Source organism: Myotis nattereri, assembly GCF_964212035.1.
Source record: "Myotis nattereri genome assembly, chromosome: 5".
Classification (NCBI taxonomy): domain Eukaryota; kingdom Metazoa; phylum Chordata; class Mammalia; order Chiroptera; family Vespertilionidae; genus Myotis; species Myotis nattereri.
In genome coordinates, this window is record NC_138080.1 from 26120608 (window position 1) to 26139964 (window position 19357).

The 19357-nt window shown below is 55.4% G+C and overlaps 1 protein-coding gene across 2 annotated transcripts; it reads left to right on the forward strand.

Moving 5' to 3' along the window:
• Window positions 1-715: 715 nt before the first annotated feature.
• Window positions 716-18568, forward strand: TYK2 (tyrosine kinase 2). Of its 2 annotated transcripts, none has more exons than XM_081090741.1 (23): window positions 716-926; window positions 3666-3789; window positions 3910-4057; window positions 4402-4565; window positions 6438-6804; window positions 7247-7465; window positions 7552-7709; window positions 9455-9563; window positions 9654-9843; window positions 9926-10029; window positions 10125-10307; window positions 10378-10465; window positions 11342-11469; window positions 12275-12410; window positions 12494-12648; window positions 13790-13940; window positions 14617-14714; window positions 14822-15014; window positions 15284-15402; window positions 15823-15995; window positions 16180-16297; window positions 17178-17288; window positions 17383-18568. In XM_081090741.1, the coding sequence occupies exons 1-23, from the start codon at window positions 731-733 to the stop codon at window positions 17515-17517; spliced, it is 3567 nt and encodes a 1188-aa protein (XP_080946867.1). In that variant the 5' UTR covers window positions 716-730; the 3' UTR covers window positions 17518-18568. The 2 variants fall into 2 exon arrangements, with proteins under 2 accessions (XP_080946867.1, XP_080946868.1); XM_081090742.1 differs by having other exon boundaries at window positions 7262-7465.
• The last annotated feature ends 789 nt before the right edge of the window (window positions 18569-19357 follow it).

A 19357-nucleotide genomic window follows, 5' to 3' on the forward strand; every position in this document is an offset into this window, starting at 1 on the left:
GGCCTGGCCTTCAAAAATCTGGGAGCTAGTTCCGGAGGAGCGAGCTGGACTGAACCCCTCCTAGGCTTGGGCGAGTCACAAGGGCCAGGGGTCACTCAAGGGGGTGGAGGTGGGAGGCAAGGGATCTTGGCTTAAAAGAGAAAAAGCCATCATGAGGATGAAACCAATAATAATGATTTTACTCTTGTTTTTGTCATATTTGTTATTTTCTTCAGGCCCATATCAAGGTCTGTGCTGAGCATACGAACATGCAGAATTGTGGTGAATCGGCAGGACCATCTTTTGATGGCAACGGTCTCAGCATCTCCATTCTCCAGATGGGGAAACTGAGGCCCGGGAGTAGCTAAGTGACTTGCTGGACACAGGGAGCGTCCAGATTCACCCCCCAGGTTCGTTTGTCCACACCTGCCTGCCTGGTTATTTTGGGAATAATGTGTTGAGAACAGATTTTCGTATTGGTGCTAGTTAGTCCAGTAAAGAGGTGGATGTTGCTATTATTCATGACGGGTCTAAAAGGTGGGGATGCATTCCCCAACTCCATCAAGCGTGTGGAAACTGAAGCTCAGGGAGGGGAATTGGGTGCCCAAGGTTGCACAGCAAGGGGAGTTCAGAATATCCCCTCGGGCCTCAGTCTAAATGGGCAGCAGGTTGAGGTGCTAACAGGAGCCTCTAGGCTGAGGCCTGGGGACTAATGGGTTGTCCCTTCCCAGCCAAGCCAGCTGTCAAGAGCATGCCTCTGTGCCATGGGGGGGCCACCGCCGGGGGCAGCAAGCCTGATGGGGACGAAACTCAGCTCACAGCCATCACAGGAGGCCTCAAGGTGCTCCTGCACTGGGCTGGCCCTGGCAGCAGGGAGCCCTGGGTCACTTTCAGCGAGGCCACACTCACCGCAGAGGAGGTCTGCGTTCACATCGCACGCAAAGTCGGTGAGTCCCATGGCAGGGGTGGAGGTTTGGGCAACGGCTGAACCCCATCCATCGTCTGCCTGTTCATTCAGAAGACATTGAGCGAGTGCCTACTACGTGCCAGCCCCAAATCACTGCCTTTGTAGTGCTGATATTCTCATAGGGAAAGCATAATAAATAAGAAAACGGTGTAGGAGGGCAGAGATAGATCATAGAGGAAATTTAAAACTTAAGGAGATAAGAGAGGGAGCCATGGGGTTATCTGGGGGAAGATGAGTACCAGGCTCAGGGAACAGCATGTGCAAAGGCCCTGAGGTGGGAACTTGTCAGCAACAGCTAGATCTGAAGGAGAGGAGACAGGAGTAAGTGAGGGAAAAAGGGGGAACAGTGAAGGTCATGCAGGGCCTTGTGGGCCTCAGGGAGGCCTTTGGACTCTACTCCAAGTGAGGTGGGACTGTGAGCAAAGGAGGGACGTGACTGGGCTCAGGTGTTCACAGGTCTTCTCTGGTCGCTGTAGGGGGAACATACTAGTGGGTGAGGGTGGGAGTAGGGAGGCCATGGCAGAGGTGATTTCCAGGTGGGAGATTATGGGGGAGAGGTCAGTCAGGGCCAGATCTTACAATGCCTTAAACGCCAGAGGGAGGAATTGCGAGTTTAGGCTTTTTCTTGAGAGCAGTAAGGAACCAGAGAATAGCTGGAAGAGCCTGTAGTAGATGTGCTCAAAAGTATACTTTCTTCTGCCAGAGGAGGAGGAGGTCTCACTAAGGGGACTTTGCTTACATGCCCCTTCCTCCAGGAAGTCCTCTCAAACTCCCTCCCCCATAACTGGATGGGGGGCCTTCTGGAGGATTTCTACAACACCTTGTACTTTTCAATCAGTGGCTGATTCTTAAAAGAACTCAGATGGATGTGCCGGGTGATGTGAAACACGTCCGTCAGAGGGAATAGCATGTGTGAGAAGAGCCTGCTCAATTTGAGGAAGCAAAAGTAAGAGTAACTGGAGTGTCAGTTTCAAGAATTTGGAAGAGAAAATAGGAATTGAAAGCAGGCCGTAATTGTAAGGTCCAGGTCATGGTTATTCTGTGATGAGGGGCAATAGGGAGCCATGGAATGTTTAAGCCAGAGAATGAAGCAGTCAGATGGGCTTTAGGAAGTTGTCTCACAGGGAGGCATTCTCCTGCGGGAGGCAGTACACCGGTATGCAGTGACAGAGCAATTTGGCATCATCTAACACGGTTGGAATGTGCATTCTCTGAGGCCACACAGCTCTGCTCCTAGATATTCACCATACGGACACTCAGCTCATGTGTTCCTGGAGACGCACATGAGAATGTTTAGAGCTGCCTCATTTATCTTAAGATGGGAGGCCAGCTTAAAGTCCCTCTGCAGGAGAATGCACACATAAACAGCCGTATAGTTGAACACTGGAATACTGTAGAGCCACGAAAAGGGAATTTAACCAATGTTACAAGTATCATCAGGTAGCATGAAAAAGCAAATTGCGGGGTATTGGTGGTATAATACCACATTTTCAGTTTATAATATTCAAGACTAGATTATAGAGGATATGAAAATAATAAATTCTACTTCAGGAATATGGTTACCTCTTTGTGGGAGGAAAAAGGAAGTGGATGTAGATGGGGCTTCAATTGTACTTTCTAAGTTTTACTTCTTTATCTGGCAGCTGGTACTTAGGTGATTATGAATTATTCTGAAAGGACTCTTTTATATAAAAAAATTAAGTGATGTGTAGTTAAAAAATGCCTCAGATGGCCAGTGTGGGGAATGACAGCAAGTCCGGAGGCTGGACTCGGCCTGGGCTTTGGATTTGAAGGAAGTGGCTGGATCCTAGAGAGATGGTGGATATAGAAAGCGCAGGACTTTTACCCATCGGAAGTGAAAAGGGTGGGAGGAGTTGAGAACAAGGACCAAGTCCTGGCTTAGGAACTGGACAGAGGCCCTGGCTGGTGTGGCTCAGTTGGTTGAGTGTCGTCCTGGGCACTGAAAGGTTGCCAGTTCGATTCCTGGTCAGAGCACATGCCCAGGTTGTGGGCTTGATCCTCGGTCCAGGTGGGTCGGGATGCACGCAGGAGGCAGCTGATCGATGATTTTCTCTCTCCCTCTCTCTCTTTCTCCTCCCTTTCCTTTCCTCTCCCTCTCCATTAAAAAAAAAAAGTCAATGAAAACGTATTTAAAAAAGAACTGGGCACAAGGGGGCAGGTGTGGGGAGCTTGGATGAGATCTGTTTGGAACAAGCACCTCTAAGGGAGCTTCTGACATCCAGGAGGAGACAGCCAGGAGGTAGTTAGGTATGTTTTCCTGGCTGCAGTTCAGAGAGAGATCAGAATAGAGTTGTGTTAGTCAGTCTAGGATAGGTTTGGCTGCACTAACACGCAATTCCCCCCACCCCCAACCTGTGATTTTCCTGGGCTAAAAACAATAAAGGTACCTAAAATCAAATGCAGGCAAGATGGGGCGGGGAAGATGGCAGTAGAGTTTATTTCCAGGCCTGGAAGATTGCATATCTGTCTGCTCACATCCCATTGGCCAGAAACCAATCCAGTGGCCCCATCCAAGCTGCAAGGGAGGCTGGGAAATGTGGTCTGCTGTGAGGCCACAGCATGGTCAACATATTGCATTATCCTCTGTCAGCAGGGGAGGAGGCCTAGGGAGGGCTTGTGAAAGGAGATAGCCGTCTGGGGGCCCGTAGGGTCATGGCCGCAGACGCTGACACCAGATGTTCTTTCTTCCCTTTTCCAGGCATCACTCCACCCTGTTTCACTCTCTTTGCCCTCTTTGATGCCCAGGCCCAGGTCTGGCTGCCCCCAAACCACGTTTTTGAGGTCTCTGGAGGCACAAACTTGACGCTGCACTTCCGCATGAGGTGGGTGAAGGCCTGTGCGAAGGCTTGTCCCCTTTGTTCTGTCTCTTCTCTCCCCATGAATCCCGTCTTCCTGGAGCTGAATCGGCACTCAGCCCTAGCTGTGCCCCTCCCTTCCTGTAGGTTTTATTTCCGCAACTGGCATGGCACGAATCCTCAGGAGCCAGCTGTGTACCGCTGCAGGCCCCCAGGTGCCGAGGCTTCGTCAGAACAGGCAGAGCAGGGGGTGCAGCTCCTGGACGCAGCCTCCTTTGAGTACCTCTTTGAGCAGGTAGGAGCAGGGCTGGGAAGTGGGGTTATTTTGGGGGGACTGAGGGGCAGTTGAGGCACCCCCTCTTCTTCCTACAATTATAGCTAGCAGGTTTCAGCTCACACAACCTGGGGTCCTTTTTCTACGTGAACCAAAGAGTTCTGAGAGTCTTAGGATTGCGTGGGAAAGAGTGCTGTGATCGATTAGTGATGTCTGCCACAGGCATGGGCACAGGAGGCATGCATGCTGTATATTTAGCCTTTGCAGAAAATGGGAAGTCCCTCTTTCCCCTCCCAAAGTGGCCAGAAGCTGAGGAGTGAACAGGTTTTCGGGCCTCCCTCTCAATCCGATTTCCCCACCCCTAGGGCAAGCACGAGTTTGTGAATGATGTGGCATCGCTGTGGGAGCTGTCGAGTGAGGAGGAGATCCACCACTTTAAGAACGAGAGCCTGGGCATGGCCTTTCTGCACCTCTGTCACCTTGCTCTCTGCCGTGGCGTTCCCCTGGAGAAGGTGGCCAAGAAGACCAGGTGCCTGGGCATGGGGCAGAGACACGGCGGAGGTGGATGGATATATGTGGGCATCCGGGGGCCAAGGAAGAGACGTATACTGCCATGCCTTCATTTATTGAGCACCTTCTGTATGCTGGCACTAGTTGTGGTTGTTGAGGACACAATAGTGAACAAGTCAGACAAAAATCCCTGCCCTCTTGGCTCTCACATCTGGTGAAAAAGACAGGCAATAAAATAAATACAAAAGTAAAATGCATAGTGTTCCAGATGGTGATAAAGTGCAATGGGGGGAAATTAAGTAGGAAAAGAGAAAGAAGGGGAATGCCAGGGGATGAGGGGTATATAATTTAAAATTGAGTAGTTGGGGAGTTTCTCACTGAGCAGATGATGGTCACATTCAAAGATTTGAAGGAAGTGAAGGAGGAAGCCATATGGATATCTGGGAGAAGAGAATTCTGTACAGAGAGACAGCCAGTGCAAAGGCCCTGAGGCCGACTGTGCCTGATATGTTGGAGGAGGTGTGGCTAGAGTAGGGTGAGCTTGGAGAACTTCCTAGCATTCAAGGGCAGGAAGGAGTTAGCTATGTTTACCTCCAGCCAAGGGCTAGAGTAATCGGGGCACACTGCCTGGACGAGGCAGCAGGAAAGCCGGGTCTTTCAGGACCAGCAGTTCTCCTTAAAGCACATATTTTTCAGTCCCTGTCCTGTTATCACTCTGGAGGTCTAGGGCTGTGGCAGCAAACGAAGCCCAGGGTGCTAGCAAACCCAGAGGAGGCAGCCTATCCAGCCTGGAGACCAGAGAACACTTCCCAGGGGAGGTGATACTTCTGCTGAGACCTAAAGGTTGAGCCCTAGCCAGTTTGGCTCAGTGGATAGAGCGTTGGTCTGCAGACTGAAGGGTCCCAGGTTCAATTCAGGTCAAGGGCACATGCCCCGGTTGTGGGCTCGATCCCCAGTGAAGGGCGTGCAGGAGGCAGCCAATCAGTGGTTCTCTCTTATCATTGATGTGTCTATCTCTTTCTCCCTCTCCCTTCCTCTCTGAAATCAATAATAATATATTTAAAATAAAAATTTAAAAAAGACCTAAAGGTTGAGTCATCTTTATCCAGTTAGGGACTATCTTGGCGCAAAGCATTCTAGGCAGATGGAATAGCATATACAAAGGCCCAGAGGCAGAAGATGGCAAAAGCCTATTTCCAGGGGAACTGGATGTAGAATATGATTGCTCAAGTGCAGGAGTTGGCAAGACACTAGTCAACTACTTCCAGTCCGGAGCCCTGGAAGGCTTGGAAGTGGGGCTGGAAGGTAGCTAGAACCTCAAGCTTTAGGGTCCCTCTGGTCAAGGGGTGGGAGAGAAGGCTAAGGACATAGAGACTGAGGCTTGGAAACATGTCATCTAGGGGGGCTATCCTGGTAGAGGATGGGGAGATGGCTTAAAGGGGCAGGGCTTTGTGAAGAGCAGAGCGGCTCCCAGAGCTGTTCCTTTTATTGATGATCAAAATATTAGTGATAAATACATTAGCGACTTCAGTGATAATAACAGCTGACAGTGACATAGTCCTTCTTATTCTGTCATCAGCCCTATAGGTGGGCACTGTTTGCACCCATTTTTCAGAGGAGCAGACACAGCCTTATAGAGCTTAAGTTAGTTATCCAAGAACCGGGATTTCCACCCCATAGTCCCCTCCCGAGTCCTGTGCCCTGGTCCCCGCCACCATCCAGCCTCCCTGTGCTGGCCCTTTATTGTATTCTCTCTTTCCACCTCACGACAGCCTGCCTATTTTCTAAACGAGGCAGCTGTGGTTCAGGGAAGTTGACTCATTTACCACATGTCATCCAGCCAGGCCTGCAACCCAGGCCCCTCACCAGCCCCTCTCGGTCATTTTCACAGCTTCAAGGACTGTGTCCCGCGCTCCTTCCGGCAACAGATCCGGCAGTACAATGCGTTCACTCGGCTACGCCTGCGGATCATCTTCCGCAAGTTCCTGCACGCCTTCCAGCCAGGCAGCCTTTCCCAGCACGTCGTCATGGTCAAGTACCTGGCCACACTCGAGCGGCTAGCCCCCCGCTTCGGCACGGAGCGTGTGCCTGTGTGCCACCTGGAGCTGCTAGCCCAGGCCGAGGGGGAGCCCTGCTATATCCAGGACAGTGCACAGGCCCCTGGAGATCCCAAGTCCAAGTCTGCGGTCGAACCGCCCACTCATGAGGTGCTGGTGACCGGCACTGGCGGCATCCAGTGGCGGCCAACACAGGCAGAGGTGAGCAGGGTGCCTCTTCATCTGGGGGTCCAGGTGGGGACGGGCGGGAGCTTCCTGTTCAACCTTGGCCATGGTCTCTGAGGGGGACTATGGTGAGCCCTTTCCCCTCATGGCTCTGGGGTCTGTCCTTCTGTTCCCTGGGGTCTGTGTCCTCTGCCTGGACCCTGGGGACCTGATTTCTGGGGTCTGTACCTCTGGGAACCCCTTTGGACTTGGGGGATGAGAGGGGTAGGATCCTCCTCTCTGCCCTCCCTGAGGTTCCTGCTTCTGGCATGTGTCTCTCTTGGGGGTGGGTCCCCGTCCCACCTGTAACACCATGACTTAGGAAGAGATACTTGAGACTTCCTGATCCCTCCAGCTCCGGCTCCGGCTCCAGCCTACTCCCATGGGGAATGCATGGGGGACTAAACAGGCATAGCCCTGCTCAAATCAACCTCCCTAGGTGCTGGGTGTCCAGGGTCCTGGTGGTGGTGCCGGTGGCAGCAGCAGGAATCCTCATGCTGGCTTATCTGGGAAGAAAGCCAAGCCCCAGCAGTGGGGCGGCCAGCCCGTGGACAGGCCGCGGGAGGCGCCGTGGGCCTACTTCTGTGACTTCCGGGACATCACCCATGTGGTGCTGAGAGAACGCCACGTCAGCATCCACTGTCAGGACAAGCGCCTGGTGGGGCCCGGGGCGGGGCTGGGCTGAGGGCCGGGCTGCAGGCACCCCCAGCTGTGACGCCCGCCTGACATCCCCGTGGCCTGTAGGAGCTGACCCTGCCTTCCCCGGCCATCGCCCTGTCCTTGGTGTCACTGGTGGACGGCTATTTCCGCCTCACGGCCGACTCGAACCACTACCTGTGCCACGAGGTGGCTCCTCCACGGCTGGTGATGAGCATCCAGGACGGTGTCCACGGACCCCTGCTGTGAGTGCCCGAAGGGAGGCTGGGCGGCACGGACTGTGGTGGTGGCAGCTGCCAACTAGACCCTGCGTTCTGAACGACTGTGGGGCTCAAGTGAGATGTGTGCAGATGTTTGTGTGCCTGCACTTGTGTGAGTGAGTGTGAGCATGTGTGTGCAAGCATTTGTGTCTAGTCTGTACCTGTGAGTGTGAGCACAGGTTTGCCTGTGCAAGCATGCGTTATGGGTTTAAGTATTCACGCATACCTCCGTGTGCATCCATTCATATCCGTGGGTGCATACGTGTGCTCACTCATGTGTGCTTGTCCGTGTGTGTTTATTCCCATGTGCGTGCATGCGAGTGCGGCACCAGGGATTGTAGAGGGGGAGAGAACACCTGCAACGGGGTGGGCGTCATGTCGCGCTGAGGGGCCCGGATTTGGGACCGTCGCTGTGCGTGTCTGGACGTTTGACAGCCCATGTGGTGTGCGGCAGTGTCACTGCTCCAGTGGCTGCACATAAAATTGTCATCACACATTTTCACGTGGGATGTGATGGGTGATTTTAGGGGGCTGTGTTGTACAGATATTGGTGGCCATTCAGAAATACGTGTGGGTGTGTACAGCCCCGCAGGTGTGTGTTGTCCCGGTAATTGTGGGCCACTGAGTGATTCTGTGTGGACGTGGGGGGTAGAGGCTGTGAAGGGACAGTGCTTATATGCAGTCCGATGCCTGTGTGGCCGTCCTGCATGCCGCCAGGTCGTGGTTCGTGACTGTCAGCTTACCTGGTCATTGGCCTTGTGCCTGGGTGTCCTTTGTCCTACCTGTAGCCCTGGGACTTGCCCCTGAGGGTTTCTGAGAGGTCTGAGCCTAGGCTAGGCACCAGCGGAGGGTGCAGTGGCCGTTTCCCTCCTGAGAGCTGTGTCCTGTCACGGCGAGGTGTGTGCCGCTCTGACAGCTTCCGTGGCCACGTCAGTGTGTCTTAGTCTGTGCGGGTTGCTCTAACAGACTACCGCAGACCAGCTGGCTTAGAAACAACAGACATTTATTTCTCACAGTCCTGGAGGCCAGGTCTGGTGCCAAGGTCAAGGCACCAGTAAGCCCAGTGTCTGCTGAGAGCCCACTTCCTAGTTCAAGACAGCTTTCTCCTTGCTGTGTCCTCAGATGGTGGGAAGGGGCACGGAGCTCTTTGGGGTCTGTTTCATGAGGCATTAATCCCATTCATGAGCGCTCCATCATCATGACATCATCACCCTGCCAAGTCCCCACCTCCCATACCATCACACTGGGGGTTAGGGCTTCAACATGGGAACTTCAGGGGGCACCAACATTCAGTCTGTGGCAGCGTGTGCGCCGCACATGCAGGCGTCTGGGCCCGTGTAGCGGGGTCACCTGTAGTGTCTGTGCTCATGGTGGCTGTCACCTCTGGGTCTGGGCTGTTGAGGCCCTGTATTGCCTTGTTATGCTGGGTAAACAGCTGTGTCTAGGGTCAGCTGTGGGACAGGCTGTTCATTGTGTGTCACCCTGTGAGTGTACGGCTGGGTGTGTGCCCATCAGGGTTTGATTCCTATCTGTGTCACTGTGTCAGTGATGGTGTCTCTGTGTGAGTTGTCATGTGTGACTGTTCTAGCTGTGTGTGTGTGTGTGTGTGTGTGTCCCAGACCCTGTCAGCACATAAGCAGATGTGTCTGACATTTGTCCCAGCTGGGAGTGTGCCTCTCCGGGCGGGTGGGCCCAGCAGTGCCCCCTGACGCCGCCCCTGTCCTCCACAGGGATCCGTTTGTGCTGGCCAAGCTGCAGCGCGAGGATGGCCTCTACCTTATCCACTGGAGCACCAGCCACTTCAACCGCCTCATCCTCACGGTGGCCCAGCAGGACCAGGTGGGCCTGGGGTGGGGGTTCTGGGCTGGGCCTGGGTATACTCCCTGCCTAGACCCCTGCTCACCGCCCTCGTCCTGCCGCCCACCCCAGGCACCTGGCACGCCGCGTTTGCGCCTGTGGAAGTTCCCCATTGAGCTGTGTGAGGGCACCTTCAGGCTGCAGAGCTGGGACCGGTCCTTCCCCAGCGTGCGGGAGCTGCGGGCTGCCCTGCAGGGCTGCTCACTGCGGGCCGGTGACCACTGCTTCTCCCTGCGCCACTGCTGCCTGCCGCAGCCAGGGGGTATGATGACGGGGGGCCACGGGGTGGGGGTGGGGTGGCTCCCCCCACGCCAGCCCTCAGTGACTTTGCTCCCGCCCCCCAGAGATCTCCAACCTCATCATCATGCGGGGGCCTCAAGCCAGCACCAGGCCTCTCAATCTCAGCCAGCTCAGCTTCCACCAGGTCTGCCAGGATGACCTCACCCAGGTGTGTGTGGGTGTGGGGCCCCTGGGGCACAGGGGGAGCGGGGAGGGCAGTCACCAGCTGTTGTCATGGAGATGTTCTCTGCCATGTTCCCCCAGCTGTCCCACTTGGGCCAGGGCACGAGGACCAATGTGTATGAGGGCCTCTTGAGAGTTGGGGGCAGAGGCCCTGAGGAGGACAGTGCATATGTTGGGGACCCCACCTTGCCCGGCGGGGGCCATGGGCAGGAGCTGCGAGTGGTGCTGAAGGTGTTAGACCCTAGTCACCATGACGTCGCCCTGGTAAGTGAGTGTGATGGGGGTCGGGAGAGCGGCAGGGTCGGCGGCCACCTGACCTGACCTGCCCTCACAGGCTTTCTACGAGACGGCCAGCCTCATGAGCCAGGTGTCCCACGTGCACCTGACCTTCGTCCACGGTGTCTGCGTGCATGGCTCTAAAAGTGAGTGGACCCCAACACACACGCCCTGCCATTTATAGGCCGACTCCCCCCCCTTGTACCCACTACCAGGGCTGTACCCCAACCCTTGACCTGCATCCTGATCCCTGACTACACGCCGACCCTTGACCAACATCCTGACTATACCGCAATCTGTGACTACCCAATGCTCACCTGTACCCCAACCCCTGACTATATGCCAACCCTTTGCAGCTCAGCCCCTGACTGTACCGTGGCCATTACCTACACCCCAACCCTCAACCACACCCTGACTCCTGACTGCATCCCATCCTTCATCCACCACCCAGATGCCTCTACAGACCAGCCCCCATCTGCCCTCTGACCTCAGCAGGACTGTGACCCCATGCAGACCCCAGCCATGTTGGGCACTCTAGGCCTCCAAGACCTCAGCCCCTGCCCCACCCCTGTGTAACTCAAACTCCTTGCCCAGGGCGACCACAGAACCTGAACCCCATGTGTCCATCTCTTGCTTTCCCCTAACACCAGCCTGCACCTGACTCTACATACTTTCCACCCTGAGCACTTCCACCCTGTGGGATCCTAGCATCACTGATACCCCAGTCTCAAGCTCTGCACCTCCAACTCGTCTGCACCCACCTCCAGGTCCTCAGGCCCATGCTCACCTTTCTCACTGACAGGCAGCTGTTCTCTACCCGGACTCTCCCTGGACCCAAATCACACCCTTCGCCTCTGCCTCATCCTGCACCCACCTCAACCTATGCTCCATCCTGCAATTCTTCTCTCCCCAAAGTCACTCGCAAGCCCCAGACCGCCCCCAGTCCCAGCCCCCATGTTCCTTCCCCGGCGCCCTGGAGGGTGGAGCAGGTGGGCAGCCCCTGCAGCAGCTGGCCTTTGCAGATATCATGGTGACAGAGTACGTGGAGCATGGACCCCTGGACGTGTGGCTGCGGCGGGAGAGGGGCCGTGTGCCCGTGGCCTGGAAGGTGGCAGTGGCCCAGCAGCTGGCCAGTGCCCTCAGCTACCTGGTGTGTGGCCTGTGGGCGGGGCCTGGGTCAGCAGGGTGGGCCAGTTCTGGGTGGTGAGGCCTCAACACATCCTTCAATCCACACACTGACCTCTGGCGGTCTTTCCACAAACCTCCTCTGCTCACATACCCCTGTGGCTCCCTTCTCCCCTGAGAGAGCACCTAACTCCTCCACTTGGTGTGCTCTGAGGCCTGGCCTCAGCCACCTGTCACTCTCTTGCCATTCATCCCCAGCCCTGCCTGGTTCTCTCACCCTGGTTTCCAGAGCACCCACTGTGTGCCACGCTCTGCCATAGGCCTTGGGAACACACAAAGAACAAAACAGACAGAAGCCTCTATCCTTTGGGGAGCCAGTGTTTTTACTTAAAGAGATAAACAAGAAATAATAATTCAGAGTGTTACATAATATGTTAGGAAGTAGTAAGCACCATTCTGGGAGAGTAGGGTGGAGGTAAGGAGGTGCTACAAGTTGGGGAAGAGGTGAGGTTTTAAATAGATGGGGTGGAGGATTCCCCAGGTGCGGCCCAGGCAGAAGGAACAGCAGTGCAGAGGCGTGCCTGGCGTGAGTCTGAGGACAGCGGTGGGGTCCTCTGGCCTTTTGTTCCAGGCCAAGCGCCTTACCCACCAGCTCTGGGAGGACAGGAAGGACCCACTGGGCACCCAGTGGTGTCCGGTCACAATGACATGGATTGGGATCCCAATAATGACCCTGGTTGTCTTTTTCACACAGGCTGTCCCTGTGGGATGGGGTGGGGACAGGGTCCAGAGGCCCCTAGTGGTCATGCCCCCTCTCCTTCCTCCCCCAGGAGGACAAGCGCCTGGCTCATGGTAACGTGTGTGGCCGGAACATCCTGCTGGCACGTCTAGGGCTGGCGGAGGGCACCAGCCCATTCATCAAACTGAGCGACCCTGGCATGGGCCTGGGCGCCCTCTCCAGGGAGGGTGAGGACTGGGACCGGGCTGGGCATGGGGACCGGTTTGCCCCACTCCTTTCACCTATGGTGACCTCTGGCCCTGGCCCCCAGAGCGGGTAGAGCGGATCCCCTGGATGGCCCCCGAGTGCCTGTTTGGTGGGGCCAACAGCCTCAGCACCGCCGCTGACAAGTGGGGCTTTGGTGCCACCCTCCTGGAGATCTGCTTCGATGGGGAGGCCCCCCTGCAGGACCGCAGCCCCGCCGAGGTACATGTGGGCGACCCTGGGACCCTCTCATAAAGGGGCCAGCACTTCCAAGGGGTCGAGCGGTCTGGGTCTGGGGTCTGGAGCTGCCCCCTCTGGCCTGTGGTCTCACATGTGTCGCCTCATCTCTTTGAGGCTCCATCAGGTTACCTGTCACTGGGGTGATCCATAGTCCCGACCTCCAAGGTCACTGTGGCACACAGCAAGTGAGGGACTGCTGCCCTGGCCGGTTTGCTCAGTGGTTAGAGTGTCAGCTCAAGGATTCTAGCGTCGAGGGTTCGATTCCTGAACAAGGAGACGTACCTCAGTTGCAGGCTCAATCCCCAGCCCTGATGGGTGTGCAGGAGGCATCCAATAGATGTGTCTCTCACATTGATGTTTCTCTCTCTAGCGCTCTCCCTCCCTTCCACTCTCTAAAAATCAATGGGAAAATATCTTTGCATGAGAATAAAAAATAATAAAATAAGTGACTGCTTCGGTTTTAGATACAGTGACCAGGCCAGCGATGGGGGAGCACTGGCTAGAGGGGAGGTCCCAGAGGATAGCCCTGACCTAGCGGAGGCATCCAGCAAGGCTGCCCAGAGGAAGGTTTTTTTTTTTTTGAAGGGAGAGAGAGACAGAGAAACATCAGTTTGTTGTTCTGCTTATTTATAAATTCATTGGTTGATTCTTGTATGTGCTCTGACCAGAGATCAAACCTGCAACTTTGGCTTGTCGGATGATGCTCTAACCAACTGAGCTGGCCGGCCAGGGCCAGGAGGTTTTAGTCTAAGTACAGAAATACCGCAGTGGCCCAGGCTAGGGAAGGGTAGCCTCAGCACAACTTATTCAAAGACCCAGAGGCTTTGGTGCATTCTGGGAGCTGCGTCTGCAGAGCTGGGAGCAAAGGTGGGTGGCAGCCAGGACAGGAAGGGCCAAGTGTGAGGCGCTCTGCATAGCAGAGTCTGCTGGACTTGGGTTCAAGTCCTGGCTCTGCTGTGGCAGGCAAGTCGGCCGAGGCTCGGTTGCCTCATCTGTAAATTGGGGTGACGGAACAAGGACCTGTCTGGCCTACCCCTGCCGCTCTGGGGATTTAGCTCTGCCTCTTGGGTAAGGGGCCTTGGGAGGATGGGGTCACTCACTCTTCAGGTCCCCTTCTCCACAGAAGGAGTACTTCTACCAGAAGCAGCACCAGCTGCCTGAACCCTCATGCCCGGAGCTAGCCACGCTCACCAGCCAATGCCTGACCTATGAGCCGGCTCAGCGGCCTTCCTTCCGCACCATCCTTCGTGACCTCACTCACCTTCAGCCCCAAAGTGAGCCCCAAACCGGTGCTGGGACCTTGGGCGGGGGGAGGGGCCAGGAACCCTGTTGACACAGGCTCAGTGCACCCAGGATCTCTGCACAGTGGCTCAGGGTGTGTGCTGGATCCTAAGTGATGAGAATGACCCGAGTTCTTAACGTTTTGTTTGGGGACAGCCACACATTTTTTGGGTGAATTAGACCCTCAAAATTTTTTGGTTTTGCTTTCTCTCTTTAAAAAAATTTTTTTTTGTTTAAATTTTTTTCAGAGAGGAAGGAAGAGGGAGAGAGAGAGAGAAACATCAATGATGAAAGAGAATCATTGCTCGGCTGCCTCCTGCACGCCCCCCACTGGGGATGGAGCCCTCAACCCAGGCATGTGCCCTGACCGGGAATCGAACCGTGATCTCCTGGTTCATAAGTTGACGCTCCAGCACGCTGGTCGGACTTGCTTTCTCTCTTGATGAAGAGTTCGTGCCCTTTACCCAGTCATTGGACATCGCAGGTGTCAGTTTGATGCAGCCAACTCTGCATTTTGGACTAGAAGTGGAATTTTCCAGCTGTTGAGGAAGCTTTCCTGATCTCTGGGTTGGATGCTGGGGGAAGCGGTCACTTGCTCTCTGTGCCCCGGAGTGTGGGCCTGCCGGGGAAAGGCTCAGGGTCCGGCCTCACCCACCGTGGCTTTTTCAGATCTTGTTGAAATCTTGTGTGTGAATCCAACCTCGCCAGCGTCAGACCCCACAGTTTTCCACAAGCGCTACTTGAAGAAGATCCGGGATCTGGGTGAGGTGAGGGCCAGTGGAGGGGTCTGGCTGTTAGAAAGAGACCTGCATGTTGGCAAAGCCGGGGGTGGGGGTGGGGCAACGGGGCGCTGACCGTCCTGCGTCTGGGCCAGGGTCACTTCGGCAAGGTCAGCCTGTACTGCTATGACCCGACCAACGAAGGCACCGGCGAGATGGTGGCCGTGAAGGCTCTCAAGGCGGACTGCGGCCCTCAGCTCCACACCAGCTGGAGGCGGGAGATCGACATCCTGCGCACGCTCTACCACGAGCACATCGTCAAGTACAAGGGCTGCTGTGAGGACCAAGGTGGGCGGCCATGAGGGCCTGAGGGCCTGGCCGATTTGAGCCTCTCAGCCCCAGGCTGGAGGACACGGTTCGTAGGCAAAGGGGGGGCGGCTTCCTTTCCACCCACCAGCTCTGCTCCCTCCCTCTATCGGGACGGCATTCAGGATGGATCCATTCTACCTGAGGACTAGGCCTAGTGTGGGCAGGTGTTGGCTTTTCCTCCCCACCTTGGGGTGGGAACTGCAGGGTTCAGGGGAGCGGCCCCCAGCCCCTGCCTCTATGACCCTTAGGCGAGAAATCGATCCAGCTCGTCATGGAGTACGTGCCTCTGGGCAGCCTCCGAGACTACCTGCCCCGGCACCACGTAGGGCTGGCCCAGCTGCTGCTGTTCGCCCAGCAGATCTGCGAGGTAGGCCCACCATGCCTGCTCACAGAGCTGCCCCTTCCTTTTGGCCTGGCCTGAGTGTCCCAGCCCTTTGCTTGCCACGCTCCGCCCCTGGGCGCCCCTGGGCCAGCTCGCCTCTGTAGTTACCCCTTCAACCATCACCTGGCCACAACCCCAGTGGCTGGGTCGCCAACCTGCCTAGTTTCCACTTTTGAGACTCCCTCTGCTCACTGGGCCATGCCCAGCAGCCCAACCCCTCCCAGTTCACCCCTCTGTGGCCCTGCCCCTGCTGTCCTGCTGGGCTCCACCTGCCATACTGCCCGCTTTTGCCCCAGGGCCCTGCAAGCCTCCCCTGACTGCCCCCCACCATCCTGGTCACAGCTCCTCAGGCCCCCCCACCTTGCCCCGCTGGTCATGACCCTCCCTGCCCCGCCTCGCCCCTAGGGCATGGCCTACCTGCACACCCAGCACTATGTCCACCGAGACCTGGCTGCCCGCAACGTGCTGCTGGACAACGACAGGCTGGTCAAGATCGGGGACTTTGGCCTGGCCAAGGCCGTGCCCGAAGGCCATGACTACTACCGTGTGCGCGAGGATGGGGACAGCCCCGTGTTCTGGTGACCAGGCGAGACCCAGCCAGGGGGGTGCCGGGGGGAGGTGGATGCTGGGGTCTCAGCTGACAAGGCCTTATCTCAGGGAAACTGCTCTCTCTTAAGGATGGGGCCCTAACGGGCCAAGAGGCTCCCAAGCCCCAGGTAAGGACTCCATCCGGGTCTGGCCTTGACTGCCCGCTCCCCGCAGGTACGCTCCTGAGTGTCTGAAGGAGTGTAAGTTCTACTATGCGTCCGATGTCTGGTCCTTTGGAGTCACCATGTATGAACTGCTGACCTACTGTGACTCCAGCCAAAGCCCCCCCTCGGTGAGAGCCGGGCCCACACGGCCACCTCGTACCAGAGGAGTCAGAAAGCCATGGGTTCAATTCCCAACTCCCCCAGCTTAGCCAGTGCTTAATCCACCAGAGCCTCAGGGTCCCGGTCTGTAAAATGGGACTGTGAGGCTTGGCTTGCGACAGAAAGAAACCCACTCAAATCGGAACAGCTTATTCTGCTGTTTGCGCTCGAGGGAAGAGTTGGGGCACAGCTTGATCCAGACTAGACCCTCATGTCATCATGAATCCCATTTTCTCTGTCTCAGCTCTGCTGTTCTCTGTGGTAGCATCTCTTAGGCAGGCCCTCTCTCTTGTGGCAACAGCTCCCCACCCACCCTGCCTTCCAGGCACCCATTTCCCTCAGGTGAGGGGTTAAAAGGGGTCCTCTTCTCCGCTTAATTCTCAGGACTATCTGATTGGCCCAGCTTGGCTCATGTGTCCTCCAGGGAGCCAATCACTGTGTATCCGTGGGCCATAATAATTGGCCAGACCTGGGCTGGGGGAGGAGTAAAGAATATGTTAGATGTTTATTCCCCAAGTCGATGATAGTGCCTATATAGGAAGGGGCAAAAGATCCTGTCCGGACAAAAACAACTTGCCGGGAGGTTTTATAACACCGCCATCACCTGACTCGGACTTACTGTATGAGTATGAGTTTATTTAACTTTCACAATCATCCCAGGCAGTTGATGTTTTTACCCCATTTTACAGATGGGAAAACTGAAGCCTAAGGAAGTGAGATCCTAAGTCCAAAGTTATGCAGTTGAGAAGGGATAGAGACAGGACTAGGACCCCTGTGGTCCCGCCGAAAGCTCCTGGCCTCTGCCTCGGCGGTCCTGCCTGTTGAAGACTTGTCTTGTTTCTTCTGTAGAAATTCATCGAGCTCATAGGCCTCACCCAGGGGCAGCTGACGGTACTGAGGCTCACTGAGCTGCTGGAACGAGGGGAGAGGCTGCCACGGCCAGAGAAATGTCCCCATGAGGTGAGACACACACACACACACACACACTTTTCCCCTGTCCCTGTCATCAGACTGGACAGAGCAGCGACCACAGCCCCCGTTTTTCCTCCCCCAGATCTATGTCCTCATGAAGAACTGCTGGGAGGCAGAGGCCTCATTTCGCCCAACCTTCCAGAACCTCATACCCATCCTGAAAACGGCCCATGCGAAGTACCAGGCCCAGGCCCCCTTGGTGTTCAGTGTCGGCTAAGGCCTGCCAGCAGCTCTGCTTCCGGGAGTCGAGCAGGTAGTACCCACGGAGAGGGCCTCCCGCTTCTGCCCAGGGAGACTTTGGCTTCACCCACTGCCCATGTGTTACCCCTTGAGACCCCAGGTCTGGGGCCTGACTCTCCTTGTCTTCATCCATCCGCTGTCATAACAGTGCTGTAGGCCGGGTGGCCTGTACACAACAGAAATTCATTTCTCACAGTTCTGGGCTCTGGGAAGTCAACGCTCAAGATGCCAGCATTGTTACACGCGGGCGAAGGCCCTCCCGGTTCCTAGCCTGCGCCTTCGCACTGCGCCCTCTCCAGGTGGGAGGGGGCGAGGGGTCTTTCTGGAGCCTGTTGTATATGGGCACTAATCCCACTCATGAGGGACCACCCACCTCCCGAAGACCCACCTCCTAATACCATCACGTCGGGCATTGGGGTTTCAACGCCTGAATCTTGAAGGGACTTAAACATTCAAGCCATAGGATCCTCCACAGCCATAGCCTTCCACAGGCTCTGGAGAGACCCAGGACCAACAAGGGGCTAATCAGTCCCTTGAATCCAATCCTATGCCTTCCCCCAGCCCTGCCCTGGGAGCCCACCATCTCCACTAGCGAGTAATAAACTCGTTTCCTCTGCCGGGGACTCTGGCCTTTGGGTCCTTCTTCAGCAAGTGCCTGCTCCTCTGGGGACTGCAGCTGCAGCAAGACACGATGGGAGAAGCCACATGCAGCTGTTCAACCTTTGCTCACCTCTAGATCCCCAGTGCCAGGGATGCAGAAGGCACTCAATAACTACTTGTTATATATCCCAACAAAGGGTTGGGGGGGCTTCATGCCACGTCAGTAAGACTGCCAGTTTCACCCTTTCCTCCCTGTGCGGCCTCAGGCGAGTGACTTTACTTATCTGGGCCTCCGTTCTCAACTGTGAGCTGGGGGTGGTCACGCCTGCTGTCTCGGAGGACGAATGTAAAGAGATTGTGTATGTCGAGTGCTTAGCTGAGGGATATGCAAACAACTACTTAATAAACAGTTGATCTTGTTAATCTGGTGTTGGCCGAAGTGTTTCTCCTTCAGAGATATCCTTGAGGCGGGTTATGTGTCAGCCACGTTGTGAAGAGCATTTGAGTAATTTGCTTTCCCATAGGACTTCTCAAGACCTTACGCCTTCAAGCTCTCCTGAGTGGACAATTACACAGGATTCTAGTGGCATTTGCTTTTTATAACAGTTTTCAGAATTAAGTATTGTAATTATTTTCCCCCCCGATACTGACATAAGCAGTGACATGTCTCTCTCCTGCCCATCAGCCACCACTTTCACCTCCCTGGAGGCAACCAGTGCCATCTGGTTTCCTGTTTTTGCTTCCAGAGATGTTTCATCCAGATACAAGGAAACCCGTACACATATTATACTTTCCTATCTTTTGCAAAAATGGTAGCATGTGCAAGGACACACAACTCTAGTCTGGATTCTTGCTTCTTTTTTGCCCTTTGTCTTGGAGGTGGTCCCATATATCCAGGCCTACAGTACTTCCTTGTGCTATTTGTGGTTGTGTTATAGTCCTCGCTGGGGGACATGTAGTTATCGCTCAGCCTTTGCTCTTCATGTAGTTATCTCGAGTCCTTTGCTGTATCCATGACGCTGCTGCAGTGAGCAGCCATGGGTGCATATTGTTCCACCCACACTCAAGGGTATCTGTAGGGCACATTCCCAACAGGAATAGCTGCTTGCAGGATCTAGCCTGGTAATTGGGAAAGATATTGCCACTAGATTATGTTTTGATATTTGATATAGGATAGATCTCCTTTTTCTTCTTCAAAATTATCTTGGCCTATTTTT